This window comes from Opisthocomus hoazin, chromosome 22 (assembly GCF_030867145.1).
Source record: "Opisthocomus hoazin isolate bOpiHoa1 chromosome 22, bOpiHoa1.hap1, whole genome shotgun sequence".
Taxonomy (NCBI): Eukaryota; Metazoa; Chordata; class Aves; order Opisthocomiformes; family Opisthocomidae; genus Opisthocomus; species Opisthocomus hoazin.
In genome coordinates this window covers 5,202,521-5,218,813 of record NC_134435.1, presented here as the reverse complement: position 1 = coordinate 5,218,813, position 16,293 = coordinate 5,202,521, and the positions used below count along the sequence as shown (strand labels likewise).

Here is a 16,293-nt window from a genome sequence, read left to right as displayed (position 1 = left end):
AGAGCGCAGTGTGGTGTAATCTAGATTCCAAAACACTTTGGTGTTACACTTAGATACATCATAGGTGTTTGACTTCAAAATTATGATAGCATTCACCCTGCATTTTTAGCACCACTTCTAATCGTTAATATTGAGTACAGTTCAGTGGAACTGCGTATACAAATATGCAAGAAAAATAAATGCACATTTCCAGAGTAAAAAATTAGGCAAAATAGTTGTAAGATTCTTACAAGAGGATGTTTTTATAGGCCTAATCACTTATTTTGGATGAGCTGGCTAAGAAGCACTCAACAGAGTAGTCTGTGTTTAAAGAATGCTGTTCTTTTCTTGATGTATCTTTGGGTATGTCCTGTGTCCTTCATCAGGTGCTTGCTCATTTCTCTGCTGTTTGTTGGCTCTTGCCTTTTAAGATTACAGCTCCGTTGCAGAGGGGTTACAGCCAACTGTGCAGCAGTGGTACCTGCTCCAGGATTGACTCTGACCTGTTACAGACACAGGATTTTACTGTCACATTAATATATTAGGCTTTCTTAAGTTTTTTCTGTATAGTTATTTAAAATAAAAAGTCAGTCATTGTAATGTGTTGATTACTCTTAAAATAGATTTCATAATACTTTATGTAAATTTTATGAAATAAGAGATAAAGATAAATAAAATAAAAGATGCAATAATTTCCCCTGCCTTTTTGGAAAAGTCAGTCTCTCTTTGCCTTGAAGTACGTGTTATCAAAGATTCCTGTTGTGTGTGAAGTTTGTTATCTCTGCCTTTCTGCATAGTTGATCAATGCAAAAGGAGAGTTCTTAATATGAATTTTCTGTCTTTTTCCCTTTTAGCATTTTAGAAAGAACAATCAGAGCAGCTGTGGAACAGCACCTTTTCGACCTGCAGAGCAGCTTAGATAATGATCTTAAACATATACAGCAACACAGACTGGGCTGTAACAGTAAAGCACAAAATCCCAGTGGGGATGAGGAAGGATCTAACAACCAGTAAGACACTTTTTGTATCTGTAATGAATTCCATAGGATCATGTATCTTAACGCTTCCAAAACAAACTACCCCAGTCCCCCACCTCAACCCAAAGCAAGGGTTATGGCTTTTGCTATTAACTTCAGCTTCTCTCATGTGCTAAACTGAATCAACTTCCATCAGTTGCCAGCTGTCTACAGCCCTTGAAGCAAATCTTTTAAGTTGATCTTATAGCTAAAAATGTTGTGAAGTATAACTGCTTCACTGCTGAATTCTGTGCAACAGCACAAGAACTTAAATTTACCCCAGTGCTTACATTCTTATCTCTCTGATGTTAAGTATGACACAGTTTTACCATACGAAAGCCGTTCTAGGTGCTGTTTCAGTTTCTTCACCTTGTCTTTCCATGTCAACATAGCTATTTTACTGCTCTGGCTGCCAGTGTCAACAAAACAGCTAAAAATGGATAGAATGAGCACTGTGAGTTTATTTGCATAGAGTGTCAGCATCATTTGATCAGCTTTTTATTTTTATGATAAATCTTGCCAGGTTATGGGTGTAGCAATTTCCATGGCAGTGTTGAGAAGTTGGTACATTTTGGTGCTTTATTAAAAATAAACAGTCATGATTAACACCCAGACTCAAAAAATGTGTGGTTAAGTAGGACTTCAGTACCTAAATTCCTTTGTTGCTCACAGCCTGAAATGCATGAACTATTCAGAGATTCGAATACTGTCTTCTAAATTGTTCAGTCTTTACTGTTTTTACAAGTCTTACCTGTGACAAGAGGTCAGGCTAAAGTTAGCAGTTGATCATAAAAGTAATAATCATTGCTGGTAATGATCAATTAAGACTGAGTTTTAGTGTTAGAGATGTAATGTTTGAAGTAATTTATAAGTAAGCAGGTAATTGCCTGGAAGACCTGTTGTAGCCCAGTTCCTTCGGTTACAGCAGAAGCGCTTTAAAGGCGGGCTGACTTCACAGAAGGAGAAGCTAAATATACCATCGCTGCAGGTTGGAAACCAATATACTCTTCTGGCACAGTGACTATTTCAAATGCTTCTGGTGATCGTTCCACTGTGGATTAACCGTAAGAGAAGATACATGATAGCATTCTTGAAAGAGGTCATCTGGGTCCTTTAAAGCAGTGCCACGAGCAGACTATGCACAAGGCAAATGCACAGTTAAATGGATAACTGAAAATTGCAGTGATCCAGTGCAGATTTCTTAGAACTAACTTAAAATAATTGCTGGAATTAAGAAGAGAAAGTTAAAGTGTTAAATTCCAAACCATCCTGTTTGGATCTGTATATCCGATAGAGGAGGAGCATTTTTAAAAGTTCTGAATTCTAGGTAAGCAAGGAGAAGGAAGACAAGGAAGTCAAAGGCTTGTGATGAATTAGAGAATCATTTGGTAACAGGGATGGTGGCAAGTAAGGAATATATGAACATAAGTACAGAAGTTAGTTTTAATCTGGTTGTGCTGTTACAAGCCTTAAGTTGAACTCTAGGAAGATTAAATGTTAGAAATAATGGGACTTCTTACTGAGGGGCACATCGTGATACTAGCTATAAACTAGCTGGCTTCAATATTGAGAGCAGTGTAGCCACGGCTACTTCATTGAGTTGTGGTACTTCAGTTGTCGTTGCTTCTGGCTGTTGGCACTTCTGTTCTTGGTTCAGCATAGTAGGTGGGGGATGTTCACCTGACCCTTAATACAAGAATCAAATAAATACATTTTGATATATCTATCATGTACTGTGGTAGGAAACCTCAGAAGTATATATAAAGTACATAAATAATTAGATTTGCCTACAGGTGACTGAAATTACAGATACTACCAGTATCTTTGGTCAGAATAATTTGGGGGGGAGAAGGCGAACCAAAACCCTGAGGTTTGATACTGTTTGTGAAAAAAATGCAGCGTGCTTTTTCTTTTAAACGTGGAACAACAGGTTGCTAAAGTCTTTCTGTTCTTATCTTTAGGAGTGATGTTATTGAAGATAATGACGCTGGCAGCAGTGAGAACACAGGAGACTGCTCTGAAGTATTGGTTTGCACTGATTTAGACAGTGAAGCTATGAAACATGATACTGTAACTGAGGAAGAAGAAAGCCTTCAGGTGAGAGGAAGAGCCTCCCGTATATGAAAATCATGAATTGCTGTGACTTTAGTGAAGTGCTTTAGAGATGTGAGTTTTCCTGATAGCTCTGGTGTAGCCTTACATGGTACTGTTGCTCTGTGCAGTTAATTGCCTTCTCAGCTGTGCACATTCCATAGACATGCACAGAGAAATTTTTGTGTACTTTGGTGCAACTTGTTTGGACCCTGACTAATGTTTTTCTGTTGGTCTTTCACAGGTACCAGCCCTTTCTTCTGCTCAGGTAAGTCAATGAATCAGCAAGCATAGCACCGTTAGAATAGCGTCTGCGTTAGGAGAGGCTTCCTGAGGAGCAGAAGATGTAGAGCGGTGGTTGTAGCGTAGCCCACAGTTGGTCACACCTTTTGCTGTGTCAGGAAAGGGTAGAAGTAGCAGTCACCTTGAGACTCTGCAGCCTCTTGACTATGCTTGTGCTAGGAAGATGTGGTTTTGTAATTAGTTAATTACAGCCTTTTCTTACTGTTTCCGGTTTGTTCTGTGGTAGGCGTAGATGTCCTGTTCTGTTCAACAGATCTTCATCTCCTTTCTGGTTGAAAGAGCTCATGTTACCTCCTCTTGGACCTCTTTGCTTAGATACTTCACTTATGCTGTGGTGATAGCTTGTGTCCCTCCATGCTGATGTGTACACTTAGAATTCTTACACTTGAGGTGTTCATCAAAAGAAAGATGAAAGAAAACTAGACTTGTGACCTCTTGAAGAGGTTCAACACTTAATATTGTCATGTTGAATAGTATCAGGATTGACCATTTGCGTTCCAAAGCACAAAAACCTGTTGAGTGCTGCATGAGCACACATTAGGATGTGATGCTAACATGCTTGTAAAAACAAAATACTTAGACTGTTTTGCACAGAAAATACAATGTTAATGATGCTTGAAGTTGCTCTTAAAGTTCAGAAAGCAACTGACAATGTGAACAACAAACCACAGGATAATCAGGTGTCATAGATTTAGTTTTGGCTTTGCTTTTGTATATTATGCTTGAACTGAACAGCTTTGTGTCAATGAAAGAAGCAATACGGTTTGAATGGAAGCCCTGTATTGTAGCAACTGTAAACGTTGCAATAATTGTTTGCCCTATCCAAGGAACATGCCTCAGCTTTGCTTTGAGCTGCAAATTATTAGATCTTCACGTACAATCAAATGGGAAGGTTTGTAGTATGCATGGCCTGAATTTGTAATGATGGCCTGAACTGTACCAGCACTTTTATTAGCAAGCAGACATCGGTCTCTCGTTTGGGGTATCTTTATGTGTTCAAGGAATGCTGTAAAATATGTGCTGACAAAAATGAAATCAAGTATAACAGTAATATGCAAGAGAATGTAGTTTCTGCTACTCTGTATGAAATAGCACGTATGCAGCTGTCAAATAAGCACTTTTAATGAAAAATTCAAATCTCTAGTTACTTATTTATTTGGCAAAACTTTTGTTGTCATAAATCTAAATGATGAATTCTGTGGGTAGAGAGATTTGCTATACGCGTGTAGAGAACTACTTCTACAGTGGTTTTTAGCTTCTTGCCTGTGAGTCCATAAATCTTTTCTGAGAGTTTCCCAAAAGATAACTAGATAAGCAAAGCTGCTGTTACTAGACTTAAATTAACTAGAAGAATCTAATGGTTCTGTGAACTTGAAAAGATAGAAATGGATGCCTTAGCATAGTGAAACTGTGAGTCTTGTTCTGGAATCTATGTTTTTATTAAACAAAATGTTGCTGTAGCGCTTTTCACTGTTGTAGTGTATTCTTCTCCTAGCCTTCTGCTTGCTTTCATGGATCCTAAATGACTCTTAAATCCCTTAACAAGCCAAATTTTTCAGTTGTTCCAGCTAAACTAGCATATTGGTTTAGAATCCCATTCTGTTAAATTAAAATTTCATAGAATGTATTGATTGTGCAGGTTCTTTCCTGATGCATTAGTGCCAAATCTTGTCATAAAAAAATTACTAGATTCTGACCCTGTCGGGCAAAATTCGTGAAACATGGTGTTGCAATTAGATGATGGTTTATCCAACTCAAGTGAACACTATGTTTGCAAGAGCTCTGTTTGAAGTACAGCGTAGAGTTGCTTATTTCTGCTGTCAGTCTTTTTTTGACTGGCTATTGTAAGTCTTCCTTTATTTGTAGTATTTGTTTTAGGTTTTCAGTCTTTTGACAATGAAAACCTTCAAAAGCAGTAGAGTGAGTTTCTCATATTAACTCCTAACTCTTTACTTCCTCCTGACTTCCTCGATAAAATACATGCTGAGCTTTAGAAATCAAAACTCAGAAAATACAAATGTAGATGGAGAAATAAAAATTGCAAATTGTTGGCTGTTCAGTGCATTTTAAGCAGTTTCAGTGGTTTCAAAGAACAGCTGAAAAATGTGAATTGCACTTCTTACGAAGTGTGTGTACTTTGGATTCAAAGTATCTCACGCTGCTAAGAACATAAAAGGCGAACACGATGCTTGGGAGTGCGTGCACTTTTATTGTCATACCTGATGTCACTCTTGGCCTTTTTTGCTTTTTGAGACATTTTTGTCCATTGGTGTCAGTGGCAAGGGGCATTCTGGGGGGAAGTTGTGTTTTCTGCAACGTTAGTTTCTACCTTCTTGTTATTGCACCATTTCAGATGTTGTTGGAGAGTTGTGTCTTGCAGGGAGATGTTGAAGGGAAACGTTCAAGGGAAATACACTGATTCTTCGGCATGAAGGGAGTTTGAGAGGGGCGTGTAGGGTTGTAGGAAACGAAGGATGTGCGTGCGGGCTCTCCTTTGGGTCTGAAATGGAAACAGAAGCAGCTGTTTCCACAACAACAATAGGTGTGACTATGTGAGACTGGCACAGCTCATCTCCAGGGTGGAAATTATCTGCTGGAGTATGGCAGATGCACTGTAATTAAAAATTGTTTCCCCAAATTGGAATTTGACTTGAGGACTGAAATAATGACAACAGAATAATGGAGTTTTTTCTGATAAGGGTGGATATTACTGTCAGCAGTGTAAAACTGGTGACTGTTACATATATTTGAACTCTCCAGGTAACTTTATTTTATGTTCAGACAATTTAAAGATCATTTGTGAGAACTTCTTAAAGTCTGAAAACAAATGTAATCTGTTATTTTAAAATGACATATCTTATATTTCAAATTTGTTATATTTTTCCAAATGAGACACTTTTGGAAGAAAGCAAGTACTGGGCTTTGGTGTAAATACTTAAAGTAGTCAGTCTTCCTGCGCCGACTTTCAGTGAACAAAATGGTGACATGTATTCATCTGAACTTGTTTTGGGAGGTGGTGTCATAGAAATGCCAACATTTATTCATCCCTTCTAGCTCTGTTGCTGCTTTATTTAGTAACAGGGATTAGCAGCTCCTTTTAGAAAGTCTGTCAGACTGGTTTCGTTTCAGTTATGCTGAGCACAAGTCTACATCCAACTCAGTTGTTTTCGAGACTAGGATATATGTACTGCCGTAATTTTAGTCACCCGAAGCTTTATGCTGTGACTGACAATTTTCAGTAGAACTATTGGTGTTAATATTTGAAAGAACCAATAAGAAATGGTTTGTTTGAAGATGGAAAGTCGTTGTCTGTCTTCTAGTGATCAAAGCACTAGAAGACCGACCTTACTTTAGATGTAAAATATTGCATGGTTAAAAAGTATGATTTCCACCTCCACGTAAGAAGCTGTGCTTCTAGTTCGTGAGGTCAGAGATGGTGACAGAAATGTGTTCAGCTGAGAATGCGATTCCCAAATCTTTCTAAACATACTTTTTGCCAACAGACTGCAGATGTATTACTGAAACCATGTGATGAAGATGCAGATGTTGATGGAGAAAATAATAGTGAAAGGTGTGTATTTTTTAGTCACTGACGTGGCAGAATGTGTAACTTCACTTTTGAAATGCAAGTGTATCAAACCGTGACTGGTGACAACACAGCATAATGTGAGGGAGGTGAAACTGAACATGTGACTTCACAGGTGAGAACAGAGAGGATAGGATGGAGTTACCTTTTTATGACGGTGGTGTCAAAGGCATGGGACTTTATACACTTAAAAGAAGAAATAAGTACAAGCCTATATGATGTAATTGTGGCTTTTTGTGAACAACCCTGTGTTCTGGGTAAGGGAAATAGAAGAAGGAAAAAGTTACTTTCTTTAAAATATTTTGGCACATTTTATTGGTCTCAATGATTGAAGAATTAATGCTAGTAATAGTGACTAGCCAGAAAACTTATAAGTTCATTTGCAGTTTGAGTTCAGTACTGATTGACATTTCAGTTTGAGTTTAATTGAGTTTTAAAATATTTACTCCCAGTTTGAGAATAAAGGTCTAAGCTGTTTTTATTTCCAGCTTGGTTCAAGTCCAGTTGTTTACATGCTTCACATTGAAATTCTGTGTGAAGAACAAAGGGGGAGGAAGCAATGTAACTTTGGCTCCCCAGAGTTTTAATTATCACTTTAAGGAAATACATTACATATCTGCTCAAACTGGACTAGGATATTTAAGAATAAAATGTAAAGGGACTGTATAGTATTTACTGTCCATTAAGAACTTGTGTTTGAAATGATAACCTGGTCTGTGTTGTCTTCTTAGGCAAAATAGTATATTGCTTGATGGCAGTGACAGAATATCTTCAGAGATGTTTCTGGTAAGATTATGATTTCATTTATATACAGATACACAGCATCTTAATATCTGTATGAAATAAACACGATAAATTTAGCTTTTAACATCTTATGTTGGTTGGCCTGCTGCAAGATTTGCAATGCCTCTGTTAGAGATCTCTTCATCTCTCTTCACAGAAACTTCTGGCAGCAGAGCAAGCTTATACTTGTGCATCTCGTGTAAGGGATGTTTTGTAATGTAAATGATTGACTACTATTAAGGGTAGAGGGGAAGATTCTTTATAATTTCTTGAGTTAAGAAAGAGGAATCCCCCCCCCTCCCCAAATTTCCACAAGTGCTGACGTTGATTGGGTGCCTGATTTCCAGTTGCTAAATAATAATTAATATGTTCTGTTATGCTATTTAAATACAGGATTCAAGCAGCAAGACTTGTGATCTTAATGCAAATACGGATTCGGAGGTGTCGGAGTATGGCAACATTAATGTTTCTGAGGAAGCTCTGGGTGTCCAAATACCACGTCTAGATTTGAAGAATGTATCTGATGGTGACAAATGGGAAGGTAATTTTCACCCTTTAGCTCACAATATAGTTAGCTAGTAATGATAAATAGAACAATGAGCAAAGTAGAAGCAGCAGACAACTTATGCTTTTTCTCTCTAGTTTGGTCTGAATAATACGTTCCCATACACATGGTAAGATGGACCGAGTCATGACATAGGTCCCATCTTGTTTCAGAACAATCTGCAACTTAATTAAGGACCTTAAAAAAAAAACGTAAAGGAAAAATAGTCAAAGGAGCAACTAAAGAAAGCAAAAAAAGCCTAAGTTTCATACTAGAGGGTTTTTTTGTGTTTGCTGGTTTTAGGTGTGTGTGTGTTTGTTTGTTTTGGGTTTGTTTGTGGTTTTGTTTTTTTTTTTTTAAAGTGACTTATGGTTCCCAGGACTCTGAGTCTCTCATTGAAGTCCTTAAAAGCGCTTTCTCTGATTATGTCGTGTAGTTATTTTCTCCCTCGTGTAAGCTACTGAAGTTCTAATAATAGCTGAATTAACTTAAAATGACTGAACTACTAAACACAGCAATGTATATTTAATTTATTCTGAAAAATCTGTTGGTGTTTTTGTGTTAAACATCAGAAGTGTCAGATGTTGATTTCCCTGTCATTGGACAACTTGAAATAGTTCTGAATTTTCACAGAAGAGTCAAAGTTACAGATGGGTATTATTTCTGTGCCCCTTGCCCTCTGTTGTTTGGATTTTAGGAAAAGCAAAATGTTTGAATCATAGTTTTCTCTCAGGCAGAATTCCTAATGCCGTGACCTTTCATCTTCATGGCCTTCCAGATTTAGCAAGCCCCGAGCGTGTGACTTTAAGTTTTATTGCTCAAATGTCTGGTAATAACTGCTTAGACTGTTGTTTTCCTGGTGTGAGAACATAACCCCTTTGGAACCAGAGCAAAACACTCTTGTCAGTATCTTCTTTCAAAGTACTTATCTTTTTGTGTTCCATATATCCCGTTTCCTCTGCCTAGTGTTGATACTCTGAATCGTCACACCTTAAGAAATGCAAGTGATATAGTTTGCTAAAATACTGTCACCACAGTCCACATGTTTCCAATCTTTAAATCTTTCAAATACGACTTGGTAGGTACAGTACAGATTTACTACGCAGCGACGAGGTTCTAACTTCCAACAGGCTGTTCCAGTGACAGCTTTTCTTTGAGTTGCCTCCAGGTGCCATGGTCAAATGTTAGTAAGACACTGGTCACAGGGAATGACTGCACCTAATTTCTGGTTGCTGTGCTGTAAATATTAGAATTAGTGAAGTGCACCTGGAATGTGTGTAGTTCAGCAGTGCAGCATATACTTGTAGCATGTCAGCACATAAAACTTTGTCCTGAAGCTCAAATGGTGATAACTTATTGTTAATTGGTCACCGGTGTTGACTGTTTTCCAAATTAATGGCCTGCATTATTCCACCCTTCCTGTTTAACCCTTTTACAAATGGTGTGGTTTGCAATTTATGATGGCTTTCTTATATTTGTAAAATATTTGCTGGTTGGCCTTCTTGAGCCCTAGCAAACTATACATTTAGAGTATGAGTATGTCATATCATATAGAAGTCAATTTGCATGCATCCGAAGACACTGAGTCCAGATTTTCTTTCTTGTTGACCAAATTAATAACTTTCGATAAAGTTAGGAAAAAAAAAATCCTCCTTGTGTTCTAACTGGTTTATGTACATTAATTGCTTACTTGCACATTACATTTTGTTGCATTCTCTATTTGGGTTAATCTGGTTTAAGACGTATTCTCAGAAGGTTTGTTGCTTCCATTTTCATTATTTCCTTAAATCTCCTCATAAGAGTTGCTTTGATTTTACTTGCCCAAATAGATTTATGTCACTTACTTTGAAAAGAAAGTATCATATCTGTATATGAATTTATATCACAACCTTCTTGGTAGTAAAATCATGGTATTGCAGGAGGTGTTATTTCATTGCAAAGTATTTTGACTTTAGCCATTCTTCAGTCCTGTTCGGAATGGTTATTAGGATCTCGGCCTTCCAAGCCACTGCAAGTCTTCGTGGCGTTCTGTTGAAGTAGGTTGGCTTTGTAAAGAAATCTATACTAGTCCAAATCTTGTTAGAAGATTTGGGCTGTTAAAGCCTATGGAAAACTTAAAGGCCTGTAACCAACAGAGTTCTTGAAAAGAAACATCAAATGCTTGCTGGCTTAAGGCAAAAATGTAGATCAGTTAATCTGTATTTCTGAGTGTTTTTTCTGCATTTGTCCTGCTTTTTGGAAATCACCACCATCCCTATTACATAAGAGCTGTGAGCAAAAATATATTTCAAACTTGTCTTTTGTTAAAATGAGGATGCATGAGACTCTTACAATAAGTCTTTACTATTCCTGTGTCAGTTCTTTGTAAACCTTTTCAGTAAAAAGGTCAAATTCGCCAAGGACTGAGCATCCTTACCTGCCATTGGAATTGCTTGGAAGCTGAGAGTGCTCAGGGCCTGGCCCAAAAGATGGGATGTGTTTCCCTGGTACTGTATCTTCCTGCTTTACATGTTATGTATGGTTTGTTCTGACTGTGCTGTGTGTTCACTTTAGTATTTTTGCCATTCTTTTTCATTTTATTAGCGCCATGCCCTATCACTTTTCCCCTCATTGATTTCAAAACAATGCATCTGCAGAGAGAAGGGGAGGGTAAGTATGGTTCGCCATACGTTCAGTTATCTGCCTTTTGATAGTTTATGGTTTGCTTTCTAACTAACCCTTCACCTGCTGTCCCTTATATCTTGGGAATGTTCTGATCTGCAGTTTTTTTGTTTACTTTTTTCCTAAAAGGTCCCCATCTTCTGTCTTGTACTGTGTAAACAGGCAAGATCACAGCTTAACAAGAAAACAAAAAATCCCAATAATACTTAGTAAATGTACAGTGGAAAGCAGGTATAAGGGTTATTTTTATTTTAAAGATTGTGGGTTTTATTGTTGTTCTGCACACTTTGAACCCAGTTTTCAAATTTCCTATTTGAGCTGGAAAATATGGGCAGCTCTCTGAAAGGAAAAGGCGGGGGTGGGATTTTAAATTAAAGTGTTTGGAAGGCCATATCAGCTTTTTGTTAGACAGATAGAAAACCATACCTGAGAATTGTAAGGGATGTTAGCAACTAACTTTTTATAGAGATTTTAAAAAAATTGATTGTTTTGGAATCCCCTGCCTAAGAGATATCACCTTCCACAAATTAAGAAATCTCTTTTTCTCAGTGGTGTCAAGATGAATTTAAACTTAAAAGCCCAACAACACTCCTTTAAAAAGACTTAAGCAAACAGGTATTGTACCGAAAGAGGTATTGTCAGGCTTACCTTCTTCAAAAACAAGAGGACAATCTTTCAAAGTACATGCATAAGATATAAAAATTAATTTCCACAGCAAAATATTGCAATGGACAATAAGTACATTCTTCCAACTTCGGATTTCTTAGAAGTAAATAAGGCTCTCTTACACTGTTGAACTGTTCAGAAATGCATACTCCCAAGATACACTTTGAAAAAGGGATCCTAGTGTGCATACTTCATTTCAGTACCTCTTTCTTTTAATTGTTATATGACAGAATTTGTAGCTTTCTGATGTATTTCAATGGTTTTATTCACTTCGTGTATGACACCACATCCTTTATAGCATACATGACTAAGCATTGGGTACACATTTTTGTTTCCTTTTGACTCTTGTTTATAATTCTGTTAACAGAAAAGTACCATTTCGTGTCCCTCTTATCTTCTAGATCCGTTTCCTGCTTTCAAATCTTGGCAGGAGGACAGTGAATCTGGAGAAGCTCAGCTTTCCCCGCAGGCTGGAAGGATGACGAATCATCCATTGGAAGAGGACTGTCATCCGATATTGTCGCATCGTAGTCTGGATTTTGGGCAAAGCCAACGTTTCTTACATGATCCAGAAACATTAGATTCTTCATCCAAAGCACTTTCTTTTGTTAGGTATGTATTTTAATGCACTTTGGTGGGTCTTAGGGCAGGAGATGTTACTGTCAATATGAAAATACAGCTGTTTAACAACCTCCTGGGTTTTCACAATATGAATTAATTGAAGACCAAGGCCAAATGTAGCATTGTATGGCTATTTGGCTGTTCTGCCAGCCCAGGAACTGCCGTAGTGAGTCAGACCAGAGATTCATCTGGGATGGTATCGTATGTCTCAACGTGGCCATTGGCAGGTGCTGAGGGAAAGAGTATAAAAATAGGGCAAGCTTGCACAGATTTCCCTGGCGTTTGGTCAGGGCTTCTGACAGCCTGCTGTGATGGCACTTCCTGGGCTGACGATGGTATTTATATCCTTTGTTTACCAGTCTTTACTGGACTGCTGGTCTAGGATTTTATGTAAGTTGATGGTGGTTTGTGGTTTTTTTTTTTGGCAGCATGAATATCTATTTTCATGTTGCATAATTTTGGATTTGTTTTGCATAGCACGTTGTCCACTCCCAGTAAAGAGAGCCAGGTTGTACAAACCATTGCAGCGGAGTTGCGCAGTATTGGTCTGGACAGGTTCTTCATTTGAGCCATAGAAAGTCTTCATTCAGAAGGGATACAGGAAGGTATCAGCTGCTATAGGGAGAGGCGCAGGAAAGGAGTACAGCGAAGACGTGGGGTTCTTAATGCAAGTCTTCTGGAGATTTAGAGGATCGAGACCGTTTAACCCAGTGTATGAAGGCAGAGTTGTAACTAACAAGGTGCCAGTTACTTGTGTGACGCTGGGGAGTGTGACCCTCCGCAACTGTGAACAACCTGTGACCTGTACTGTCTACTACTGTTACTGTGAGAGGGAATTTAAGAAGAATTACCATGCTTTCTAGGGAGGAAATTACCTCCTAAAAATGAGAAAATCTGGAACAGGAAAAACCGAGTTCAGAGTCTTCAATTCTCTGTCTGACACAGACTTACTGATGCAAAAAGACACTTGCCTGAGTTTTCTCTAGTTAGCTGCAGAAGATAGTTGGCAAGCACTGTTAAACTGATGCAGAAGACTGACCTGCAGAGAAGTGCTGATTGTAATAGCTGTTCTCCTCATTCTGAAACTAATAAGGATCTACACTAGTAGATTATTAGATTAGTGTTTCTAATATGTTGAACTACATAGATGTCACTAGCTGTGCTGAGAGACCTTTTAGGCACCTTGTGTAGTAAGTGTACTAGAAAATTCTCACGGTCAGTTTTGAAATAAAAAGGCTTTTCACAAGCAGCAAATGGCAAGGAACTGAACGAGTGCAAAAGATGATTTCAAAACAGAATCACACTCTCTGGAAATATACTGGTAAAGCCAAGAGATGTAGGTATTTTTTAGAGAAGTATCTAATAACTTGCCGAAGACAGTTACGCGGAGCTGTCTAATTACCAAGGATTGTTCATTGGTTACTTCTAGCCTAGGCTTTATTCTGTGCCCTATACTTCAAGAAATACAGAGTATCTGGTAGCTTGGGTAAGTAGCCTAGACACCAGAAAGATCTGAACTGTTTTAATGACAATGTAATTAATGGTACTTTTGTTTATTACACTTGAATTTCAAAGGCTGTTTTTCTGGTAGGGATGTTACTGAAATTAGAGAGGAAAAAGTAACACACACAAAAAATGACGTTTTGAAGGCAGCAGATCAAAGCATTTTGATTCAGTAAGTAAATAGCTCTGACTGAAATCCTGAAAAGAATGGATTATGAAGTGGAGAAAAAAGATGAAATTAGTCATTTGTTACTCAAATAGAGAAGTTGTTTGCACTTGTTTAATTATTTAAATGACATTTAAAAAATGTTTTTAATACAGAACACGAAGAGCATCCTTTAGCTCAAAAGATGACAAAAGGGAAGACAAGACACCTTATCAGCTTGTCAAGAAGTTACAGAAAAAAATAAAGCAATTTGAGGAACAGTTTGAAAAAGAGAAGAACAGTAAGGTAAACTGCTACTTCTGCTTTTACTCAGGATAAAGGAGTGCATGGTAGAGCTAGGTTACTGCTTGTAGTTCATCACTGAATAACTGTGGTTTCACAAGGGAAAACAACTTTGTTACACACTGCTGTCTGCAAAAGTGAATGGTGCAGCAGCAATACTAGAAAATGTGCCATCATGCCTGAGCCCAAGGAAGGGCCAACGTGTGTGGTGAGACTGAGGGGATATCAGATCAGATATGTGGAGAGACAGAAGCATCTTGCCGCGCTCTGGTTCAGCTTCTGATGTCTCGTTTCAAGTTGATTTTCACAAATGTTGGCACTGAGATCTGATCTGGCGCTGAGTGGCACCCATGTTACCAGTCAGAATGGCTGTCATAAATATAACCAGATTTTGAAAGAAGCATTTATAAACAAGATCTAGTGTGTTTGTTTCCATAAAATGTGGTTTGTTTGTATTGCTTTTCAGCCCTCCTATAGTGATATTGCAGCCAATCCAAAAGTTTTAAAATGGATGACTGAACTTACCAAATTGAGAAAGCAAATAAAAGGTAAGGGATGCTACAGTTTCTGGGTTTCTACAAACACAGATTATCTATGTGACTGAAATGGCTAAGTCATTCAGTAAAATTGTCCACAGGACAATAAAAATGTTTCACTTCTAGATTCTGAACTGTTAAAAAATGGAATTATTCTTGTGGCTTGGTTTTTAGTTTGTTAGAAGGGAAACTTTGCCTGTGCAAACTGTTATGTTCTTTATTTGCAGTTAAATGAACTGAGAGAGTTATTTCTTTTAAACCTTTGGATTGAGCAATTCTTCCCCTTTCAGATGCAAAGCAGAAGAGCTCTGATGGAGAATTCATACCTCAAGCACGTCCACGAAGTAACACTCTTCCAAAAAGCTTTGGTTCCTCTCTTGACCAAGACGATGAAGAAAATGGAGATGAGATGCGGGTTGTGCAGAAAGAGAAGAAGCCCACTAAGGAAGCTACACTTGAACTCATTTTGAAAAGATTAAAGGAAAAACGAGTTGAGAGATGTTTGCCAGAAGATATAAAAGTAAGCATGAGGTTATGAATAGGCTGTTTCTAAGAGAATAACAGATGTAAATAGAGACCTATCAGACACTTCAGATACCACTTTATCAACAAAGTGATGCCTCTGTCTAGCAGCCCATTACCAAACTCTCATATTTCAGGCTGTGTGGGGAAATGATTAAGATGAACCAAGTTTTCCTTGCTCACTCTTTATTAAAATATTTACAAGTGCGTGCTGACAATATTGGACAGCTTTAAATGGATGAAGGTGGGAGGTATGGTATTAACTAAGCCAAGTTGACTAAGGTGTCTGTATAGCTGATAATGTAGAAAAACTGTTGAAGCGACTCGTGTTTGATGAGATGTGACTTACTCTTCTGACAGAAAATGACTAAGGACCATTTGGTAGAAGAGAAAACATCTCTCCAGAAAAGCCTCCTGTATTATGAAAGTCAACATGGACGGCCGGTAATACTTGGTTTACTTCATCAAACTATATTAGTGTTTGCATAGACGACAGGAACTCTTGTGCAGTAGTAATTCCAGAGTTCAGTGCTGGTGTCTAGGCGTTGTTTTTTTTTCTTCTCCAAACTACAAAGTTATCTGTTGGTTTCCATGTTGCCATCAGAGGAAGCTATTGCGTTGACTTTTTTAAAAAATTATGCATTAATAGACCTTTTTTCCACAGATCAGTAGGTTATTGGAGTTTGCAAAGTGATTGGTATTGTTTGGTGCCTCAAGTGTCCATGAAGCAAAGAGAAATCTTAAAAATAAACGATGCTATTGAAAAGGCCTGAAATGTTGTTCTGGGTTTCACAATAATGGAAATAAAGATGCTTTTTGCCTTTTTTTTTCTTTTTTTTCCCTCCCTTCAGTCTGTAGCATGTATCTTAAATAATTGGAGATATGGAAGTTAGAGTAAGTGGCTAGCAATTAGTGCCTAAAGTTCTGGGTTTTTATCGTGGACAGTGATCAGCATCACTAGTCCAATCACAAGATCCTTCCAGTTACTATTGCATCAGCCTGCTGGGCTTGGCATGCTAGTTTTGTAATCAGCA

The 16,293-nt window shown here is 37.9% G+C and overlaps 1 protein-coding gene across 4 annotated transcripts in view; it reads left to right on the top strand.

Moving 5' to 3' along the window:
* The window catches only part of FAM13B (family with sequence similarity 13 member B), a 68,042-nt gene that overhangs the window by 44,248 nt on the left and 7,501 nt on the right, over positions 1 to 16,293 (top strand). For 3 of the 4 annotated variants that reach the window (XM_075441429.1, XM_075441431.1, XM_075441428.1), the window contains exons 9-20: positions 834 to 989; positions 2,957 to 3,092; positions 3,331 to 3,354; positions 6,893 to 6,960; positions 7,707 to 7,761; positions 8,152 to 8,299; positions 10,886 to 10,951; positions 12,031 to 12,241; positions 14,075 to 14,204; positions 14,668 to 14,749; positions 15,028 to 15,257; positions 15,620 to 15,703. In XM_075441429.1, the coding sequence (XP_075297544.1) occupies positions 834 to 989; positions 2,957 to 3,092; positions 3,331 to 3,354; positions 6,893 to 6,960; positions 7,707 to 7,761; positions 8,152 to 8,299; positions 10,886 to 10,951; positions 12,031 to 12,241; positions 14,075 to 14,204; positions 14,668 to 14,749; positions 15,028 to 15,257; positions 15,620 to 15,703 (1,390 nt within the window). The remainder of the gene's footprint in view (positions 1 to 833; positions 990 to 2,956; positions 3,093 to 3,330; positions 3,355 to 6,892; positions 6,961 to 7,706; positions 7,762 to 8,151; positions 8,300 to 10,885; positions 10,952 to 12,030; positions 12,242 to 14,074; positions 14,205 to 14,667; positions 14,750 to 15,027; positions 15,258 to 15,619; positions 15,704 to 16,293) is intronic. The other variant, XM_075441430.1, reaches the window with a different exon arrangement.